Source organism: Argentina silus (assembly GCF_951799395.1).
Source record: "Argentina silus genome assembly, chromosome: X".
In the NCBI taxonomy this organism is placed as follows: Eukaryota; Metazoa; Chordata; class Actinopteri; order Argentiniformes; family Argentinidae; genus Argentina; species Argentina silus.
The window spans coordinates 44,908,809-44,928,803 of record NC_139653.1 but is presented as its reverse complement, the minus strand read 5'-3'; the positions used below and the strand labels follow the sequence as shown (position 1 = coordinate 44,928,803).

At 46.0% G+C, this 19,995-nt stretch overlaps 1 protein-coding gene across 2 annotated transcripts in view; it reads left to right on the top strand.

Annotated features, from left to right (window-relative positions):
* LOC310822123 (unconventional myosin-Ic-like) overlaps positions 1-19,001 on the top strand; it is a 44,762-nt gene extending 25,761 nt beyond the window's left edge. Inside the window, exons 4-32 of one of the 2 annotated variants that reach the window (XM_083694438.1) lie at positions 290-488; positions 1,141-1,221; positions 1,599-1,778; positions 2,476-2,574; positions 3,691-3,804; positions 4,046-4,117; positions 4,362-4,481; positions 5,011-5,084; positions 5,608-5,713; positions 6,565-6,645; positions 7,058-7,149; positions 8,446-8,540; positions 8,763-8,809; positions 9,100-9,180; positions 10,524-10,629; positions 11,507-11,624; positions 11,909-12,022; positions 12,149-12,225; positions 12,338-12,406; positions 12,652-12,736; positions 14,398-14,557; positions 14,791-14,874; positions 15,644-15,737; positions 15,899-15,954; positions 16,210-16,345; positions 16,687-16,757; positions 17,090-17,187; positions 17,363-17,462; positions 17,930-19,001. In XM_083694438.1, coding sequence (XP_083550564.1) covers positions 290-488; positions 1,141-1,221; positions 1,599-1,778; positions 2,476-2,574; positions 3,691-3,804; positions 4,046-4,117; positions 4,362-4,481; positions 5,011-5,084; positions 5,608-5,713; positions 6,565-6,645; positions 7,058-7,149; positions 8,446-8,540; positions 8,763-8,809; positions 9,100-9,180; positions 10,524-10,629; positions 11,507-11,624; positions 11,909-12,022; positions 12,149-12,225; positions 12,338-12,406; positions 12,652-12,736; positions 14,398-14,557; positions 14,791-14,874; positions 15,644-15,737; positions 15,899-15,954; positions 16,210-16,345; positions 16,687-16,757; positions 17,090-17,187; positions 17,363-17,462; positions 17,930-17,956 — 2,836 coding nt within the window. In that variant the 3' untranslated portion in view covers positions 17,957-19,001. Of the gene's footprint in view, positions 1-289; positions 489-1,140; positions 1,222-1,598; positions 1,779-2,475; positions 2,575-3,690; positions 3,805-4,045; positions 4,118-4,361; positions 4,482-5,010; positions 5,085-5,607; positions 5,714-6,564; positions 6,646-7,057; positions 7,150-8,445; positions 8,541-8,762; positions 8,810-9,099; positions 9,181-10,523; positions 10,630-11,506; positions 11,625-11,908; positions 12,023-12,148; positions 12,226-12,337; positions 12,407-12,651; positions 12,737-14,397; positions 14,558-14,790; positions 14,875-15,643; positions 15,738-15,898; positions 15,955-16,209; positions 16,346-16,686; positions 16,758-17,089; positions 17,188-17,359; positions 17,463-17,929 lie in introns of both variants that reach the window. The other variant, XM_083694437.1, reaches the window with a different exon arrangement.
* The last annotated feature ends 994 nt before the right edge of the window (positions 19,002-19,995 follow it).

Sequence of the window (19,995 nt, the reverse complement as noted above, 5' to 3'; positions counted from 1 at the left end):
GAATGCAGCCTATTCTATTGATTTAAAAGAGCTGCTAACATGATTTAATTTCCACACAGTAAACATAGTTTTTGGACCTTCCTTGTCCGTCTCTCTCTAGCCCCTCTTCTCTGCGTCTATATCTTTTCATCCAGGTCTCTACATCTCTCTAGGTACTCTTCTCTCCATCTCTCTCAATCTCTCTAGCCACTGTTCTCCATCTCACTCTCATTCACTATTCTCATCCCTCCAGGTCTCTCCATCTCTCTAGCCATTCTTCTCATCCAGGTCTCTCTCCTTATCTCTCCAGCTACGCTGTGTCTGACAATTCCTACCGCTCCATGCGCACTGAGCGCAAGGACCAGTGTATCCTGATCTCCGGAGAGAGCGGTGCCGGGAAGACGGAGGCGTCTAAGAAGATCCTGCAGTACTACGCTGTGACGTGTCCCGCCAGCGAGCAAGTCCAGACGGTCAAAGATCGCCTGCTGCAGTCCAACCCGGTCCTGGAGGTGAGAGGGCTGGAGGCAGGCCAGAATCACATTGTTACTGACTCACCAACTGCCAAAGAATTCTGGAACACTCACCACCTAGTGGTGACAAGTGCCAAGTGCTTTATGTGGTATTTACCTAGCAACAGTACTTTGATTGGACACAAATAGTTGCATCATAATTTATGCATTCTTGGCACTCTAGAATGTTAATAGTAGTGTTATAGGTCTGTTCACCTGTTTATTCATCTTAGAGATGTGCGTCTAGGGTTGTTGTTGTTGTTGTTGTTGTTGTTGTTGCTGGGCTGTGATTGTGTGTGTGTGTGCGTGTGCGTGCATGTGTATGTGTGTGTGTTGTGGCTGGGCTGTCGGGTGTCCAGATGGACTCCAGATGTGTGTAGCAGAAGGGCCTGGCCTGCCCTCTAATCTTCCCTCAGACAACAGCCCAGCAGGTCTGCTGACTGACTACACTAACACCTCTGTCTCTCCTTCCCCTCTCTCCCTCTCCCTCTCTCTCTCTCTCTCTCTCTCTCTCTCTACTCTTTTCCTCTCTTCTCTCCTCTTCTGTCTACCTCACTTCCTCCTTCCTCTCTCCCTCTCTGTCCTCCCTTCATCTGTCTACCTTCCCCCTCTTCCTCTCCTCCTCCTCTCCTCCCATGTTCCCACCTCCAAGGCTTTTGGAAATGCCAAGACCTTGCGCAATGACAACTCCAGCCGATTTGGCAAGTACATGGACATCCAGTTTGACTTCAAGGTGAGTGCTGTGTGATCGTCTGGAGGGTTGGACAGGTATAAGGTATTACTGGGTGAAAAAGGTATTTAAACTTATACCGGTATATTTCTGTCAATACCGTCCATACCGTCTCCACCTCTATTTTGTATTATTATTAAACCCACCAACGTAACACATAATATTATATCTATTGTATCGTATAATATTGTATTGGTCGTAACTGCTGTGTTCATTCGCCTATTCCCATGCTCCTCTCTGTGGGGGGGTGGTTATGCGGGGGGGGGGTTACATACCTGCATGTTGTATCTACCCTGTGTATGTCTCAGTACCCCAGCCTCACCTCCTCCACCTCCTCCTCCTCCTACCCCCTTTCCCCCTCCTTCTTTGCCCGACGACAGGGTGCTCCAGTGGGGGGCCACATCCTCAACTACCTGCTGGAGAAGTCCCGGGTGGTCCACCAGAACCATGGGGAGAGGAACTTCCACATCTTCTACCAGCTCATTGAGGGTGGAGAGGAGGACCTGCTCAGGAGACTGGGCCTGGAGAGAAACCCCCAACAGTACCAGTACCTGGTCAAGGTGAGATCTATTACATCTGTCTTTGTATAGCTCTACCTCTGTCTCTCCCTCTCTCTCTCTACCTCTGTCTCTCCCTTTCTCTCTTGGGTGTTTATGGTTCCAGGTCTCTCTCTACCTCTGTCTCTCCCTCTCTCTCTATGTCTGTCTCTCCCTCTCTCTCTCTACCTCTGTCTCTCCCTTTCTCTCTTGGGTGTTTATGGTTCCAGGTCTCTCTCTACCTCTGTCTCTCCCTCTCTCTCTATGTCTGTCTCTCCTTCTCTCTCTCTACCTCTGTCTCTCCCTTTCTCTCTTGGGTGTTTATGGTTCCAGGTCTCTCTCTACCTCTCTCTCTCTCTCTCTCTACCTCTCTCTCTCCCTCCCTCCCTCCCTCCCTCCCTCTCACTCCCCCTCCTGCCTGTTGTGCATGGTTGGTCTCTCTGTTATCTCTGTGTGCTGCGTGCAACTCTGTGACTGGAGCCCTGTGGGAGGCCTAGTTAATAGGCCCCTAGTCTATACAGCTGATGCTGCTGCTGTGGCGCTGTGCTCAGTCCTCAGGGGAGGGAGGTCCTCTAGCCCTGGAGGGGGGTGTGTGTGTGTGTGTGTGTGTGTGTGTGCGAGTGTGCGTGTGTGCGTGTGCTGATATTGGGTGTTTACTGGTCTGTAATCCGTTCTTGATGAAGTTGTGTGACAGTGTTTTGTCTCTATGTGTGTGTCTCAGGGGAACTGTCCCAAGGTGAGCTCCATCAACGACCGCAGTGATTGGAAGGTTGTGAGGAAAGCCTTGTCTGTGATTGGCTTCAACGAGGACGACGTGGAGGTATGTACCTGCTCATTGTGACATTTCACCCGGGGCCTGTTCACTCACTCACACACACACACACACACCGTGCCAACATTCCAGAACAGTCAGTTGCAAATATTATGTGTAACAGATATGTCATGTAGGGTAACTAAGTGAGTCATGCCAGATCTATCCATCCCATTTCTATCTGCAAACATTACACAGAGGTTGGACAGCATGTGTGATCCATGTCCAGACCACCACCCCACCCCACACACACTGCTTGTATGAAACCACCACCTGGACATAACTCATAACACACATACATAAATAAACATGACCTCTCATGCAGTGTGGTTGGTTACCTCACCTAATGACAACATGACTGATGTTGTTCCCCATGTGGCAATAAGACCCAGACCTGTCTGGCTTGTGGTCAGTGCTTCTGGTGACACCCTCTGTCATGTTGTTGTGTTTCCCTATGTGCCTCTCTGTATTGTGTGTGTGTGTGTGTGTGTGTGTGTGTGTGTGTGTGTGTGTGTGTGTGTGTGTGTGTTAATTTGTGCTCTGCGTGGGAGTCTTGTGTGTGTATGTGAGAAATTATTTGTGCTGTGTGTGTATGTGTGTGTGTGTGTGCGTATGTGTATGTATATGTGAGAACTGATTTGTGCTCTGCGTGGGAGCATTTTCATGACTCTGGGCTCAGATCCAGACCTCAGTATATATTATACTGCTTATAGAAGCACATAGAGACAAGCAGGAGTGTACCTAGTATACTGTGTGTGTGTGTGTGTGTGTGTGTGTGTGTGTGTGTGTGTGTGTGTGTGTGTGTGTGTGTGTGTGTGTCAGTGGGTTGGGTAGAACTGTGAACCCCTCTATCAAATGTTTTTTTTTTATAACCTACGTCAAACAAAGATAGCTTAATCTGATACATGTTGCTATAAAGATAACGTTGTACTTTTGCACCGTGCAATAAAATGCATGTAATCTTATCTTGTCTAATATGGAATCTCTTGTCTATCTCTCTCTATCCCTTTTGTATCTCACTCTCCCTCTCTCCCTCCCCTCCGCCCTCTCATTCTCCCTTTCTCTCCCCCCCCCCCCCCCCCCCACACTCCCCCACCCCCGCCCCTGCTCTCTCTCTCTCTGCAGGAGCTGTTAAACATTATTGCCAGTGTGCTACACTTGGGGAATGTTCAGTATGGGTCGGAGGAGAGTGGCAATGCCTACATCACAACGGACACACAGATCAAATATCTGGCCAGGGTGAGACACAGAACCACCAGCAGGGGAGGCTGCTGGAGGTTTAAATCAGAGGACAGGCTTTTGATACCGTTCCTCATTCCAGTCCATGCATTACAATGAACCCGTCCTCCGATTTCTACCTCCACCAGCCTCCACTGATGTATACCAATGTCCCTTACGTTACGCCATAGTTCACTCAGCTCATGTGATTGTTAATACCAATGGCAGGTAATGCTAAAACTGTTTCCTTGTGGCATTGCAGTTGATTGGAGTGGATGGTTCCGTGCTGAAAGAAGCCCTCACACACAAGACAATTATAGCCAAGGGGGAGGAGGTATGCAGGAATCTCTTAACACACAACACATCTTTTTAATGCAATTCAGGCTCTTGAGCCTACATTGAGAAAACATACTGGTTTCCCAATACACTGGCCATGGAAAAGTATTGTCTAATAACTATTGGTGTGTGTATGTGTATGTGTGTATGTGTGTATGTGTGTATGTGTGTATGTGTGTATGTGTGTGTGTGTGTGTGTGTGTGTGTGTGTGTGTGTGTGTGTGTGTGTCTCTGCTCTCTAGTTGATGAGCCCCTTGACAATGGAGCAGGCAGCATCGGCGCGTGACGCTCTGTCCAAGGCTGTGTACGGACGTACCTTTACCTGGCTGGTCAACAAGATCAACGTGTCTCTGGCCTACAAGGTAACGCCACACACACACACACACACACACACACACACACACACACACACACACACACACACACACACACACTCTGGTGCTCTCCCTCAGAGAAGGAATGTATTTTATTTGAGTAGGAATGGTTTTATTAGAAACCCCCTTCAGCCTACTGCTTACACCACTCCCAGTGCTTTAGAATCTTTGAGGCGGAGTGAACACGTGCAAATCCTGGAGAGAGACGGGAAAGAGAGATCCTGAACACAGCATGGGCCTGCACTCTTGACCTCCGATGTGTTCTTCTCCATTTCTAGATAGTAGTAGATACAGTACTCGGTAGTATATATCCCCACCTGGCGGATTCAGCATGATACTACATGTCAGGCAGCATTTTCGCACTCATACAGTACTAAATGACTGCATTTCTATAATAGATGATTATGTGCGATTGCTATAAGATTTTATGCATATTTTAATATTAACAATGTTTGCTGTGAGAGATATGGTGTGATCATTGTGCAGAGTTCATTATTTTGTGGTTCTTGTTTTCTAGGATGAGTCCCAAAAGAACGCTTCTGTGATTGGTCTGCTGGACATCTATGGGTTTGAAGTCTTCCAGCACAACAGGTATGGTAATGTCTCTACCAATCACTGACTAGGATTATAATGCACAGTTCAGTTACTCAAGCACTTCAGTTCTCTCACACGTTCACTGCTTTTTTTTTTAATACTGCTGTGAAGGTTTAGTTTGGCATTCAACTGTACGTTGAATATCAAGATACAGTGCCTTCGGAAAGTATTCAGACCGCTTCACTTTTTCCACATTTTGTTGTGTTATAGACTCGATTTAAAATGGATTAAATTAAAAGAATTTGCCATCAATCCACACACAATACCCCAGAATGACAAAGCGAAAACAGGTTTTTCGAAATTTCAGTAAATTTATTAAAATTGAAATACAGAAATACCTTGTGTACAAGTATTCAGAACCTTTGTGGAAAAAGTGAAGGTGTCTGAATACTTTCCGAAGGCACTGTATGCTTGAGTGTAGAAATGCTTCAAGGCCTCATCAAGTTTGTGCGTGTGCGTTCATGTGCGTGTGTGTGTGTGTGTGTGTGTGTCTGTGTGTGTATCTGTTTTCCTCCTGCAGTTTTGAGCAGTTCTGTATCAACTACTGTAATGAGAAGCTCCAGCAGCTGTTCATCGAGCTCACGCTCAAGTCTGAGCAGGAGGAGTACGAGGCAGAGGGGATCACGGTCAGAAACCCCTCACACATCACACACACACACACACACACACACACACACACACACACACACACACACACGCACACACCACACACACACACACACACACACAGACACACACACACACACCAGACACACACACACACACACACACACACACACACACCAGACACACACACACACCAGACACACACACACACACACACACCAAACACACACACACGCACACACCACACACACACACACACACACACAGACACACACACACACACCAGACACACGCACACACCACACACACACACAGACACACACACACACACCAAACACACACACACACACACGCACACACCACACACACACACACACACACCAGACACACACACACACCAGACACACACACACACACTTCTTATTTTATAACTCCTCTCTCCTTTCCCTTCTACTTTCTCTCATTGTCTCTTAAAGACACAGCTTGTAGAACACCCGAGTGTTCAGTATACAGAAGGGGACACAGAGTGGAGAGAGCCGTGGGACAGATGAATGCATGTCCAATGAGTCACCCGTCAAAGGGGACATTATAAGCTAACATGTGAAACGTGGGCCCGTCCTCTGTCACTGCTGTGAGAGTGATGTGTCCCCGCTAGTCCCTGTTTGGTCAGTAGCAGCGGGCTAAGAAGGTCCGTTTGTGACCACATAATGCCGAGTGGGTTCAGAGAATGTGCCTTCTGCTCAGGATTCTCTGCATTCTACAAATGCTTTGTTTTATTAACCGTAAAAAAAAAACATGGGAATAGTTCCTCTTGGCTTCTACCAGGGGCTATTAACAATGCAGTTATGTTCTGTTCTGTTCTGTTGTGCAGTGGGAGCCAGTGCAATATTTCAACAACAAGATCATCTGTGACCTGGTCGAGGAGAAGTTCAAAGGCATCATCTCCATTCTGGTGAGAATTGTTTTGTATTGTTTTACTACTGTTTAATTACTGTTTAATTATAAACTCCCGATTTTCAATATCAATACTTTGTTAATATTACAATTGTACAGCCTCTAGCCTCATTGCTATTTAGTCTCACACAGCCTACAAGATGTATTGTTCTGCTGCTCTTTTTTGTAAATTTGTTATTGCTATTTTGTTAATATTTTGCTATTTTGTAAATTTCTTGTCAATATTTGCTATTTGTTTTCATGTCCATGCACCAACCTCACCAAGTCAATTTCCTGTATATGCAAATATGCTTAGCCAAATAAAAGAATTCTGATTCTGATTCTGATATCTTAAACCTCTCCAATACCTTAATCTCCTCTTTCTCTCTCTCACCTCCCCCCCCTCTCTGCCCCCCCCCCCCCCCCATTAGGATGAGGAGTGTCTCAGACCAGGTGACGCCAGTGACATCACCTTCCTGGAGAAGCTGGAGGACACAGTAGGGGGCCACGTCCACTTCATCACGTGAGTCTCCCCTCACCTCTTCCCCTGTCCCACACCTCCCTCCCTCCCTCCTCTCTCCCTCCTCTATCCTCACCTCATCACCCTCTCTCCTCCCTACCACTCCTCTATCCTCACCTCATCACCCTCTCTCCTCCCTACCACTCCTCTATCCTCACCTCATCACCCTCTCTCCTCCCTACCACTCCTCTATCCTCACCTCATCACCCTCTCTCCTCCCTACCACTCCTCTATCCTCACCTCATCACCCTCTCTCCTCCCTACCACTCCTCTATCCTCACCTCATCACCCTCTCTCCTCCCTACCACTCCTCTATCCTCACCTCATCACCCTCTCTCCTCCCTCCCTCCTCCCTCCCTCCTCTCTCCCTCCTCTGTCCTCACCTCATCACCCTCTCTCCTCCCTACCACTCCTCTATCCTCACCTCATCACCCTCTCTCCTCCCTCCCTCCTCCCTCCCTCCTCTCTCCCTCCTCTATCCTCACCTCATCACCCTCTCTCCTCCCTCTCTCCTCCCTCTCTCCTCCCTCTCTCCTCCCTCTCTCCTCCCTCCCTCCTCTATCCTCACCTCATCACCCTCCCTCCTCCCTCCCTCCTCTCTCCCTCCTCTGTCCTCACCTCATCACCCTCCCTCCTCTCTCCCTCCTCTGTCCTCACCTCATCACCCTCTCTCCTCCCTACCACTCCTCTCGGTCTGTTAACAGGCTGTAGTCAATCATAATAGAGCAGGCTTTCTCATGAGACCGTGGCTGTGTCCCCCCCCCCCCCCCCCCCAGTTAAGTTACTTAACACAGTTAAGTAAACACGCCACAAAATAATATATCAATACATTGACACTGGCTTTGTTTTTTTGGCTGCATTAAGACCATGAGGGGCGGTTTTCAAGACACAAAAAAAAACAACAGGGAAAATCCATTGATGATGCTTTTCAGTTGGGGAATAGGCGTAATCTGTGTCCGGGCAAGTGACCCATAAATCACAACAGAAAAGAGGATTATGAGAATCAAGCCCCACACAAGAGAGTGGATGTACAGCATCATGTTTGATATCATTCCTTATTCCGTTCCATCCATTATAATGAGCCCGTCCTCCGTTTTCTACCTCCACCAGCCTCCCCTGATGTACAGTGACGTCATATTAAAGCATTATGGGTGTGGGTGTGTGTGTGTCTGTGTCTGTGTCTGTGTCTGTGTGTGTGTGTGTGTGTGAGTGTGTGTGTGTGTGTGTGTGTGTGTGTGTGTGTCTGTGTGTGTGTGTGTGTGTGTGTGTGTGTGTGTGTGTGTGTGTGTTCCCCAATAGTCACAAGCTGGCTGACGGAAAGACCCGGAAGGTGATGGGCCGAGAGGAGTTCAGACTGCTGCACTATGCTGGGGAGGTCAACTACAACGTCAACGGTGTGTGTGTGTGTGTGTGTGTGTGTTTGTGTGTGTGTGTGAGTGGTATGCTGTGGCCATTAAGTTTGTTGTGTTGATGTTCATAGTTGAGGGTTATTGTGTTTTTTTACAACCATATATGGGCAGCGTGTGTTTTATTATTTATTTATTTCTCTCTCTCTCTCTCTCTCTTCCTTTCTGCCTCTTTCTCCTCTCTTTCTCTCTTTTCTTTCCCCCCTCCAGGCTTTCTGGACAAGAACAATGACCTTCTCTTCCGGAACTTGAAGGAGGTGAGGCAAAGTTCAGAGCGAATGGAAAAATACTTGGATTACTGGGACATTGATGATATGATAATGAAAACACTGTCAATTCTAAACACAGACTCTCTGTCTATGTTGTTCAGTGGAGGCTGGTGGAGGTAGAAATCGGAGGACGGTCTCACTGTAATGCATGGAACTGAATGAAGAATGGTATCAAACGTTCCTTAATGAGCCCGTCCTACGATTTCTACCTCCACCAGCCTCCACTGATGTTGTTGGTGTATGGTTCTCATGCAATCTGGTTGTCGTCTTCTGTGTAGGTCATGTGTAAGTCGGAGAACAAGATCCTGACCCAGTGCTTTGATAGGGAGGAGCTGACAGACAAGAAACGGCCTGAGACGGTAAGACACACACACACACACACACATACACACACACACACACACACACACACACACACTAACACATGAGAACAGACATTTCCCATAAAGCTGCACTACATAGAGGTCACACACTCACAGCACATAGGAACACACATGAACAAAGACATTTTTACTATGGCTGAGTATTGGCAAGGGCCTCATGATAGGATACGTGTATCACGATACATGGGTCACGATACCATACTATATGGTGATACATGGGTCACGATAACATACTATATGGTGATACATGGGTCACGATACCATACTATATGGTGATACATTGCGATACTCTACATACTCTAAAACTACTGAAATTTTAATATGTAACTGAAAATTTTACCTGTTGCATTGCGTTGTACCACCGTAGCAGTCTGTACAATAGTATGTGTACAATACATTATTGATTAATAACTCATGGAAGAAATCATCCCCAAAAAAGTTAATTACAATAAAAGAGATGCAATGCTAGGGGGTGGATTATCGATGTTGTATTGTGAACAATAATATCTCGATAATCTGCTGTACTGATTGTATTGCACAGCCCTGACTTTTACGCAAACACATGATGTAACCCCAGACACAGGTCAGGTAACACACTTGGAGAGCGAGGCTCTTAAACATGTTCTCAGAAACACACACATTCAAACACTGATGAGTTCACATTACATGAGTTCTCTCTCACACTCTCTGAAACAACATCTGCGTATTTTCTCCCTTTCCACTCAATCGCTGTGGGAAGTGTGACGGGGATTCTCTGCTCGCAGCCCACACACAGAGGAATGCCCTGACGCTGGGGTGCCCTTCATACACACACACACACACACACACACACACACACACATGCACACACCCCTCTCTGTGCCACTGTAGCCCCTCCCTTACCGCCCACAGTCACAGCTTTCCATTTGCTGAGGGTGTGTGGGCTACTGTTGTTGATTGTTGGTCTGCATTGTTGACGGGACGCTCTCTCCCTGCCTCACACACACACACACACACACACACACACACACACACACACACACACACACACACACACACACACTGTCACTGCTTGGGCGACCTGCACACTGAGACTTGTGTTCTCGTCAGTCTGCCTCTGGCCAGCAAGCTCTCAGCTCTCCTTTCTCTCCTCTTCTCTACTCTCTTCTGTCTGCTTTTCACACTCTCTCTCTCTCTCCATCCCTCACTTGGTACTCTCTCTTCACGGCTCCTTTCCTCTCGTCTCTCCTCTCTCTCTGTTGCCCTCCTCCTCTCCTCTCCTCTCCTCTCTCATCCCCTGTTCGCTAACCCATTCCTCTGTGCCTGTCTCTGCCCCCCAGGCAGCGACCCAGTTCAAGATCAGTCTGGCGAAGCTCATGGAAATCCTGATGTCTAAGGAGCCGTCGTACGTCCGCTGCATCAAGCCCAACGATGCCAAACAAGCAGGTAGGAAGGAACCGCACGTCGTCTTCCACATGCCCAGGGTGTGACATTGTTAGCAGGAAAGACGGGAGTCTTGTTGAATACACTACACTACGTGTTTGGCACTGGAATTCCCCGCATATGACTTTATTGTCCCATCCGAAGATTGACAACATTTACCTCAGGCTTCACCTCGAAGATGACACTGGACGAGGTCATACTACGCATCAAGCGTGACGTTAGAAAACAAATTGTGTGACAAAAACTTTTTCCCTGCTAACTTCAGAATGGGGTGGGGGCTTTGGGGTACGGGGCCAAAGAGAGGAACAATTTTATTTATTTTATAATTTCGTTGTTTTCCATATTTTATATAATGTTATATGTTACAAGTATCTGTGCCAGTGGTAGCTATTCTTTCTCGTGAATGAGTCAGGACCTTGTGTTTTGACTGTTCTCAGGCATATCACTAGCCGCATTGTCCTACACTGTAACTCACACTGTGTTTGTTAGTTTATGGAGCTGCTCTTTGTTTTTATCTCAATAGATGGCCTCTGTCTGTCTGCCTGCCTGCCTGCCTGCCTGACTCTGTCTGTCTGTCTGTCTCTGTCTGCCTGCCTGCCTCTATCTGTCTGTCTGTCTCTTACAGTCTGCCTCTTTCTGTCTCTGTCTGTCTGTCTGTCTGTCTGTCTGTCCCTCCTATATTCTTTATATTCCATTTGCTAGTTTCCTCTTTTTCAGCTCGATCCAAAGTGTTTCATTTGTATCATTGTCTTGATTATCATTACTGTTCAAAATACTGTAACAAAAAATATTACTGTAACAAACCATCTCTTTCTCTCTCTCTCTCTCCCTCTTTCTCTCCACCTCTCTCTCTCTCCCCCCTCCCTCACTCTCCCCCCAGGGCGTTTTGACGAGGTATTGATCAGGCACCAGGTGAAGTATCTGGGCCTGATGGAGAATCTGCGCGTGAGGAGAGCCGGCTTTGCCTACCGCCGCCGCTACGAGACCTTCCTCCAGAGGTCAGCATGGCTTCGCACTAACAGCTAGCATAGCATAGCATAGCATCCCTCTGGTGTCTACTCAATGATAACAGCTAGCATAGCATAGCATCCCTCTGGTGCCTTCTCAATGATAACAGCTAGCATAGCATAGCATCCCTCTGGTGTCTTCTCAATGATAACAGCTAGCCTAGCGGTTGCTGATGTCTGAACGTGTGTGTGTGTGTGTGTGTGTGTGTGTGTGTGTGTGTGTGTGTGTGTGCATGTGTGCGTGTGTGCGTGTGTGTGTGTGTTATTCCTGTCAGGTACAAGTCTTTGTGCCCTGAGACCTGGCCCCGCTGGGAGGGTCGTCTGGCTGATGGAGTCTCTGCTCTGGTCAAACACCTGGGCTATAAACCTGAGGAGTACAAACTGGGGAGGTCGGTACATCATACACACTCATGGATACGTACACTACACACACTTCTACACAGATTGGCAGATACCCATCACATTCTTTTATGTTTTAATTCAATGTTTCTTGTTTTAATCCAATGTTTTTACAGAACAAAAATCTTCATCCGTTTCCCAAAGACCTTGTTTGCTACTGAGGAAGCACTGGAGACCAGAAAGCATAGTCTTGGTGAGAGACACACACACACACACACACACACACACACACACACACACACACACACACACACACACACCTGAACACTCAGTTACCTGTAACAGTGTCTCTGTCTCCTCCCCAGCCACCAAACTACAGGCAGGATGGAAGGGCTACAGCCAGAAGACTAAGTACCGCAAACTCAGACTCTCAGGTACAGGATCCCCTCCTGTTCACCGCCACATAAGGGAGGCTGGTGGAGGTAGAAATAGGAGGACGGGCTCATTGTAATGCATGGAACGGAATGGGGAATGGCGTCAAACGCCCGTCCTCCGATTTTTGCCTCCACTGCTCTGCATTCGTGGATTCACCTAGACTAGAGCATGGCCAGGGGTTTAATTGGCCCAGTTGGATACTTTGGTGCTGCGTCTTGACCCTGTCCTCTGTCTCCTCCCACAGCCGTGGTGATCCAGGCTTGGTGGAGGGGCATCCTGGCACGAAGGCGGGCACAGCTCCGGAGGCAGGCGGCCAACACCATCCGCAGGTCTGTGACCCACGAGGATACTAGGTCTTACACGGTCAGCACTGGCAGACAATGGAGTGTTGTTGTTGCCAACGTTACATTAAAAGATGTTTTATCTGGACATTTTGGAAGGCTGTGAAATTGTCTCATGTCAGCACTGGCAGACAATGGAGTGTTGCTAAATGTCAGGAGAAAACATCCAATACGGTTAATGGGGTGGCTTGAATACCTTATGGTACAGGAGGAGCTGAATGTTTACCGGTTCATCTGGACATTTTGGAGGACTGTGAATACAGTATGTTTGTATCAATGTGTTGATAGATGTTTGAGTAGGGAGTGGTTTTCACCAAGCCCTCTCAAAGTCTCCTAGAACCGATGAACTATTCTGTTCTACTCTACTATATTCTATCAAAGGGGCCATATGGGATTCAAACAACAACAAAGCGGTTTCCCTGTCACTTTGGTAAACAGCTGAGGGATGGGGTTGGTGAAAGAGTGTAATGACTCTCAATTACATAGAGCTGTGGATGAAGGGCTGACCGTCCATGAGATCACAATGATAGTTTTAACCATGGTTTGAATAGGGTTGGGCGGTATAACGCTAATGCGGTATCCCGCGGCATTGGAAAATGTCTACGTTTTTTTTTTTTTCAATACCGTCAGAAAATGTCTGCTCCATTATCTTGGAAATCTTATTAACTGCCAAATTAAGCGCTGTTTTTCAATTCACAACGTGTAACAGCGACACTGCCAGCGTGGTCGGAGAAAGAATTACAAGCGTAACTTTTAGGGTGTTGCACGCGACCTCTCCCACCTAAGGTTAGAGAAGGAGAAAAAAAAGATAACTAGCGCTAATGACTTGGTCCCTAAAAAACGCCACTGTTGCCCTATGGCAGTATTTCGGCTTCCGATCCGACGATAAAAGAGAGCCTGCAGATTTGGACGAGGTTATTTGCAAGATTGCAGCCGCCATCAGGGAAGGCCTCAACTGTTTTGGCCACAACCTCTATCTGTCGGTGACAAACGCAGTGCAGGACCAGAGGCAACGGACAGAGCCGGCCCTTGGAGTCTGCCGTGCCGTTACCGCCGCCTTTTCTCACAGCTGGCCCCGAAAGAGAGCTCAAAAAGAAGCAAACGGAATTAGGACTCCCAGAACATAGTCCCATAACGGTAACTAAATCAATATTTTACAGACAAATGATAGCCTAGTCTATAAGACAGCACATGAGACAAGTTTAGTTTAGTTTGTCAAGCTGTGATCGGGATGTAAAGTTTAAATGATTGTTTAGGCTAAATGTCATACGGTATAGCAGTCACCACATAAATAATTCCATTTTTCAATGTAGGTTAAATATATGGAGCAAAGACGGCTTCCACCAGCCCCCCGCGACTTTTTTTTTTTTTTTTTGCGGTATATCACTGTTACCCAATTTTAGGACGGTATAAAGATGTGAAAAAATTGATACCGCCCAGCCCTAGTTTTGAAGCTATACAGTGTTTGTTTACAATTACATTGCTTACAATGGAGTTATACAAGCTTATATTTTGGGTTCTAATATGGTTAGACAGTTAATATGGTTAAACTCTTGAGGCAAGAATCAATGGCTATATATCATTAATTTAATTTAATTTAATGTTCCAATCCCAGATTACGCCTTTAATCTCACCCTCTTCTTTCCCAGGTTCATCAAGGGCTTCATCTATCGCCATAAGGAGCGATGCCCAGAGAACGAGTACTTCCTGGATTACGTACGCTACTCCTTCCTCATGAAACTACGCAGGAACCTCCCCAAGACGGTCCTGGACAAGAGCTGGCCTGTCCCCCCATGCGCTCTCTCTGAGGTAACACACACACGCACGCACGCACGCATGCATGCATGAAGGCACACACACACACACACACACACACACACACACACACACACACACTCTGAGGTAACACACATGCATAAATACATACATACATACACACACACACACACACACACACTGAGGTAAAACAACAACCATGAACAAAGAGAATGATTTAACATTTTAAAACAGACCATAATAACCAGACCATCTCTGTCCGACAGGCTTCAGAACAGCTGCGTAAACTGTGTATGCAGAACATGGTTTGGAGCTACTGCAAGAAGATCAACCCAGAGTGGAAACACCAGGTATAGAACCTGCTGGAACCTGCTGTGTTTGTCTGCTTGAGTTGAACAAATGAGCAGAGCTAAACAATACCTTACAACTCAGAATGCTCTGTAGCATGATTTATTGTAGTTTGATTTATTGTAGTTTGATTTATTGTAGCTTGATTTATTGTAGCATGATTTATTGTAGTTTGATTTATTGTAGCATGATTTATTGTAGTTTGATTTATTGTAGCATGATTTATTGTAGTTTGATTTATTGTAGTTTGATTTATTGTAGCATGATTTATTGTAGCTTTATTTATTGTAGTTTGATTTATTGTAGTTTGATTTATTGTAGCATGATTTTCTAGTTTGATTTATTGTAGCATGATTTATTCTAGTTTGATTTATTGTAGTTTGATTTTAACAATGGCTTTGAGAAAACTGTAATTATTCATTCAGAGTTGAAATTGCATTGCATGTCATTGACACGCTAGACGCAGTAGACGCAAAACTCCCATTGAATCATTTCTCATTGCGTCTACTAGAAATATTAAGGTAAAGATGGCCAACTTTGCCCCAATTTTAACAATTTGGAGCCCAAAAAGTGATTATCTTCTAAGAGTCTTATAAAGACAAAATTAGTTACATTTTAGATGGTAAAACCAAAGCCAACCAAAGACGAATTTGAAATACACTGGTTACTGTTCATAAAGTAGCAACCTGTTCTACCCAGACTGTCAGTACCATACTGTGTTGAGTACCATACTGTACCCTGTCTCACCTCTGTGCTGTGTTGATTCTCTAGCTGGAGCAGAAGATGGTGGCCAGTGAGATCTTTAAGGACAAGAAGGACAACTACCCCCAGAGTGTCCCCAAACTGTTCGTGGGCACAAGACTCAGTAAGTACACACATACAACCACACAGACACATATCACACATAAATACATACATACATACACACACACACACACACACACACAGACACACACACACACACGCACGCACGCACAGGGGTCTGTATCTGGTTCTAACCCTCCCTCTGTGCCTCCCTCTGCTCAGATGGAGAGGAGATCAACGCCAAGGTGCTGCAGTCTCTGGGCAGTGAGAAGATGAAGGTTAGTACTACTGGAAGACTGTTCTGTGCTTCTGTGGCTAATGTATCAGTTGGGATATAATCCAGATTTGGGCTATCATTTGGGTTGTTATTAATGTGTTTAGCAACCCGTAATTGAGTCTGACTGCAATTTCCCACCTCTCTTCCCCCGTCCACTGCTCTGCTTTCCCTTCCCCTCCTTCCCTCTTTCCTGTCCCTCCCTCCCTTCCTCCCACCTTCCTTCCCTCCCTTCCATTCCTCCCTCTCCCTCCTCCAGTATGCGGTCCCTGTGACCAAGTATGACAGGAAGGGCTACAAGGCTCGTCTCAGACAACTCCTGCTCACAGCGAACAGCGCCGTCATTGTAGAGGAGGGCAAACTGAAGCAACGCATCGAGTACTCAGACCTTAAAGGTGAGAACTCACAGAGATAGGTAATCCACTACTCTGGCCTCAAAGGTGAGAATCAACAGATAGGTAATAGTCTAATAAGGCCTTAAAGGTGGGAACCCTCAGATGGGTTATTTTCTAATCTGCCCTAAAAGGTGAGAACCCACAGATAGGTAATCGTCTAATCTGCCCTCAAAAGTGAGAACTCACAGAGATAGGTAATCCACTATTCTGCTCTCAAAGGTGAGAGCTCATGTGGACGCCAAGGAAACTACAGTTAGAGAGAAGTGTGCTATTAGAGCGATTGAAGACCCTCTACAGTGCTGTTATAAGCGCTCATCTCTCTTGCTGCTCTCTCTCCGCAGGTATCTCTGTCAGCTCTCTCAGTGACGGCGTCTTCGTTCTGCACGTGCCCAGTGAAGACAACAAACAGAAGGTGGGATAGAGTGCTCGGCCTCACACGATCACTATGCTGTAACCAATGGCAACCCCAGATCTGTCTGACATACTGTATCAGTGTAATCATTCAATTGTTGGCTTAGCTACTTAGATCACGTCACTATCTTGCCATCCAGCAGAAGACACAATTTAGCCTCATGACTTGGTCTGCAGGGAGATGTAGCTCTCCAGAGTGACATGATGTGATTTGAACTCATAACTATCTGTCCTCTCCTGCCCTCTGGTCCATAGGGAGATGTAGTTCTCCAGAGCGACATGATGTGATTTGAACTCATAACTATCTGTCCTCTCCTGCCCTCTGGTCCATAGGGAGATGTAGTTCTCCAGAGCGACCACATCATCGAAACCCTCACTAAGGTGGCCATCTGCGCTGACAAGATCAACAACATCAACATCAACCAGGGGAGGTGAGACGTCACATTATAGCACAGCACATTGTTATACTTAGGTGCTAACTTTGAATACTGTGATTACAAAATGACTTATTTTGATACTAAAGGAGCCTCCCACCCCACTTTCTCTCTGTCCCTCTTTCACCATCCCCCCATCTCCCCCTCCCCCTTCTCTTTCTCCATTAAGCAGTATAAAGTACACAGTGGCTCAGGGGAAAGAAGGGATCATAGACTTTACGTCTGGTTCGGAGCTGCTGGTTGCCAAGGCGAAGAACGGCCACCTCTCTGTGGTGAGTGGGATTGCAGCAGGGGGAGGCTGATGGGAGGTAGAAATCAGAGGACTGGTTCATTGCAATGCATGGAATAGAATGAGGAATGGTGTTTTGATACCATTCCTCATTGGGTTCCATGCATTACAATGAGGCAGTCCTCTGATTTCTACCTCCATCAGCCTCCACTGGACTGCAGGGATACAAATACAAAGCTGACCATAGGCACAGATCTTGAATTCCCCAACCCCTGATCCTCACTTTAGCCATTAGAGAACTGGAAATGTATCTATCAGTTGATTTGTGTATAGGGTTACAGTCAAGAGGAATGATGTGGTCAGGACATGTCATTGCGGCACCAGTGTAATCCATGATTCAGAGTTGTTTAAATAGCCACTACTAATTTAGCTAACTTTAGCTAACCGCTAATAAAAGGTGTTAAAAAAGTGAACCATCCCTTTAACCTCTATGATGTCTATGTGTTTCAGACTGCCCCTCGCCTGAACTCCAGATGATGGACATGTCCGACCACCTGACCACACCGAGGAAGTCCTCTTCCAGGAAGACTTCTCCTATACACCAATCACACATGACCGCAGAGTGCAGAACAAGCTCTGCCTTTAAGCCAATCAAAATGCCAGCTCTCGCTACATGAATGGCATGTGCTTCCAAATATGAAAGTCCAGCAAAAACTAATTGATATTTATGTTTATATATATTTTTGGGATTATTAATACAATAGTTATTTGAATATTATGATTTTATATATGAAGCCAACGAATAACAATGTTGAGGTGCGTTTGCACCGTGTGTCTATCTTGCTTAATTTGGGATTATGACCAAGCAAACGATGAGTGTGTATTGGGATTAAGAGTGAAAGAGATGACATTGGGGAATTGTCGTCTATGAAAATCAGGGTTAATCTGTCTCCTTTGCTTTCTTTCTCTTTAATTCTTTTTTTTAAAAAAACAATTCTGCTCAGCATCATAGACTTTGCTCCCTTTTTTAACCATTTGGGGGACAGTACTGTATATGCTTGTGTTAACATGGAGATATTGTGAAACATAGGGCCGATGATATGTAGGCTAGCTATTGTGGAGCAGGGGGGGAGTCAGGCAGAGAAACTCATGAAGAAAAAAAAAGAAAGCTATTTTTTCTTACTTGTGTCGGAGACAATATTCAAGAGGTTGTTGGACGTTAGCAGTGAACTACAGTAGTGTGGATGTGTGAAGAGTGCACATTTGCAGGAATGGAGAGGGGAGGTCTGTATTTCGCTGTCACTTACTATCTTTGAGACGGCCATCCAAATCATTGTGGTGAGTAGTATGTTGAGTCATTACAATTACTATACAGAGAAGAAGAATAAGGAAGAGAGAAAGAGATGAGGAAAAAGGCAAGAGAAAGAAAATTTAAGAGAGAAAGATTAAGAAATGTGTTTTGCTTTGCATTGGTCTCTCTTTTTGTTTGTATACCAGACTCTTGTGCCTTTGTCCTTGACAAAGTTGTTGTTAATGGATTATTTATATGTTAATATACCAATTAAACAATGACACTATGGGGTGAGGTGGAGTGGAGTTGATTGTTGTCGGACAAATCTGTGTGCACTCAGGATGTCTCGAGAGCAGGCAGGCAGGCAGGCAGGCAGGCAGGCAGACAGGCAGACAGACAGACAGGCAGACAGACAGGCAGACAGGCAGGCAGACAGACAGACAGACAGACAGACATATTCCATACACACACTGACAGACATTGCACTTCCAACATCCCTCCCGTCAAGAGTTGAGTTGTAAAGCTTCTCGAACCATCTTTGGAATGGATCCGTTCCCTTCTCCTGTGTGTCCAAGAGTTCTAGTACCAGCTCAGTCCAGTTCTGCTAGAAACTAGGGTTAGGTAGAACACTTAAAGTGTTTCTTTACTTCACTCACCTCTGTTTGTTTCTGAGGAGGATATAGTGCTGGGCTTCGTCAAAGAAAACACATGGATGGCCGTGATGTACATTCTTGGTAGCCTAACACTCAACAATCTCTTGAACAAACCAGAAGTCTGTTGAAAGGACTAGTTGTGACACTGAATTTAAATCCATTAAACGCTCATTTATACTTCCCCCCCAAAAAAAAGAAGACGGTGGGAGCTACTTGACAGTGTCTGTGCTGTTTCATTGTTTTGCCTCTCGAGTGCCATCTGATCCGGGGCAGGCCAGTGGAAGCAGAAATCGGAGGCCACTCTCATTGTAATGCATGGAACAGAATTCCTAATTCCATTCCATGCATTACACTGAGCCCCGTCCTACGATTTCTGCCTCCACCAGCCTCCCCTGCTCTGGTCCTTCCTTCTCTGATCCATCCTCTGAACCCTGTACAGCTGACAATCCAATGAGACGGGAAGACTGGGCCTGGGTCAAAATACTATTAGTTTTCATTCGAGTACTTTGGGGGCTTTTTTTTTCCCAGACACAGGTTGAGAAAAGTCTTGGACTAAATAACATGTTCAATAGTAAATATCCATTGAAGATGCATTTTAGTCTAGGCTTAATCTGTGTCTGGGAAATCAGCCC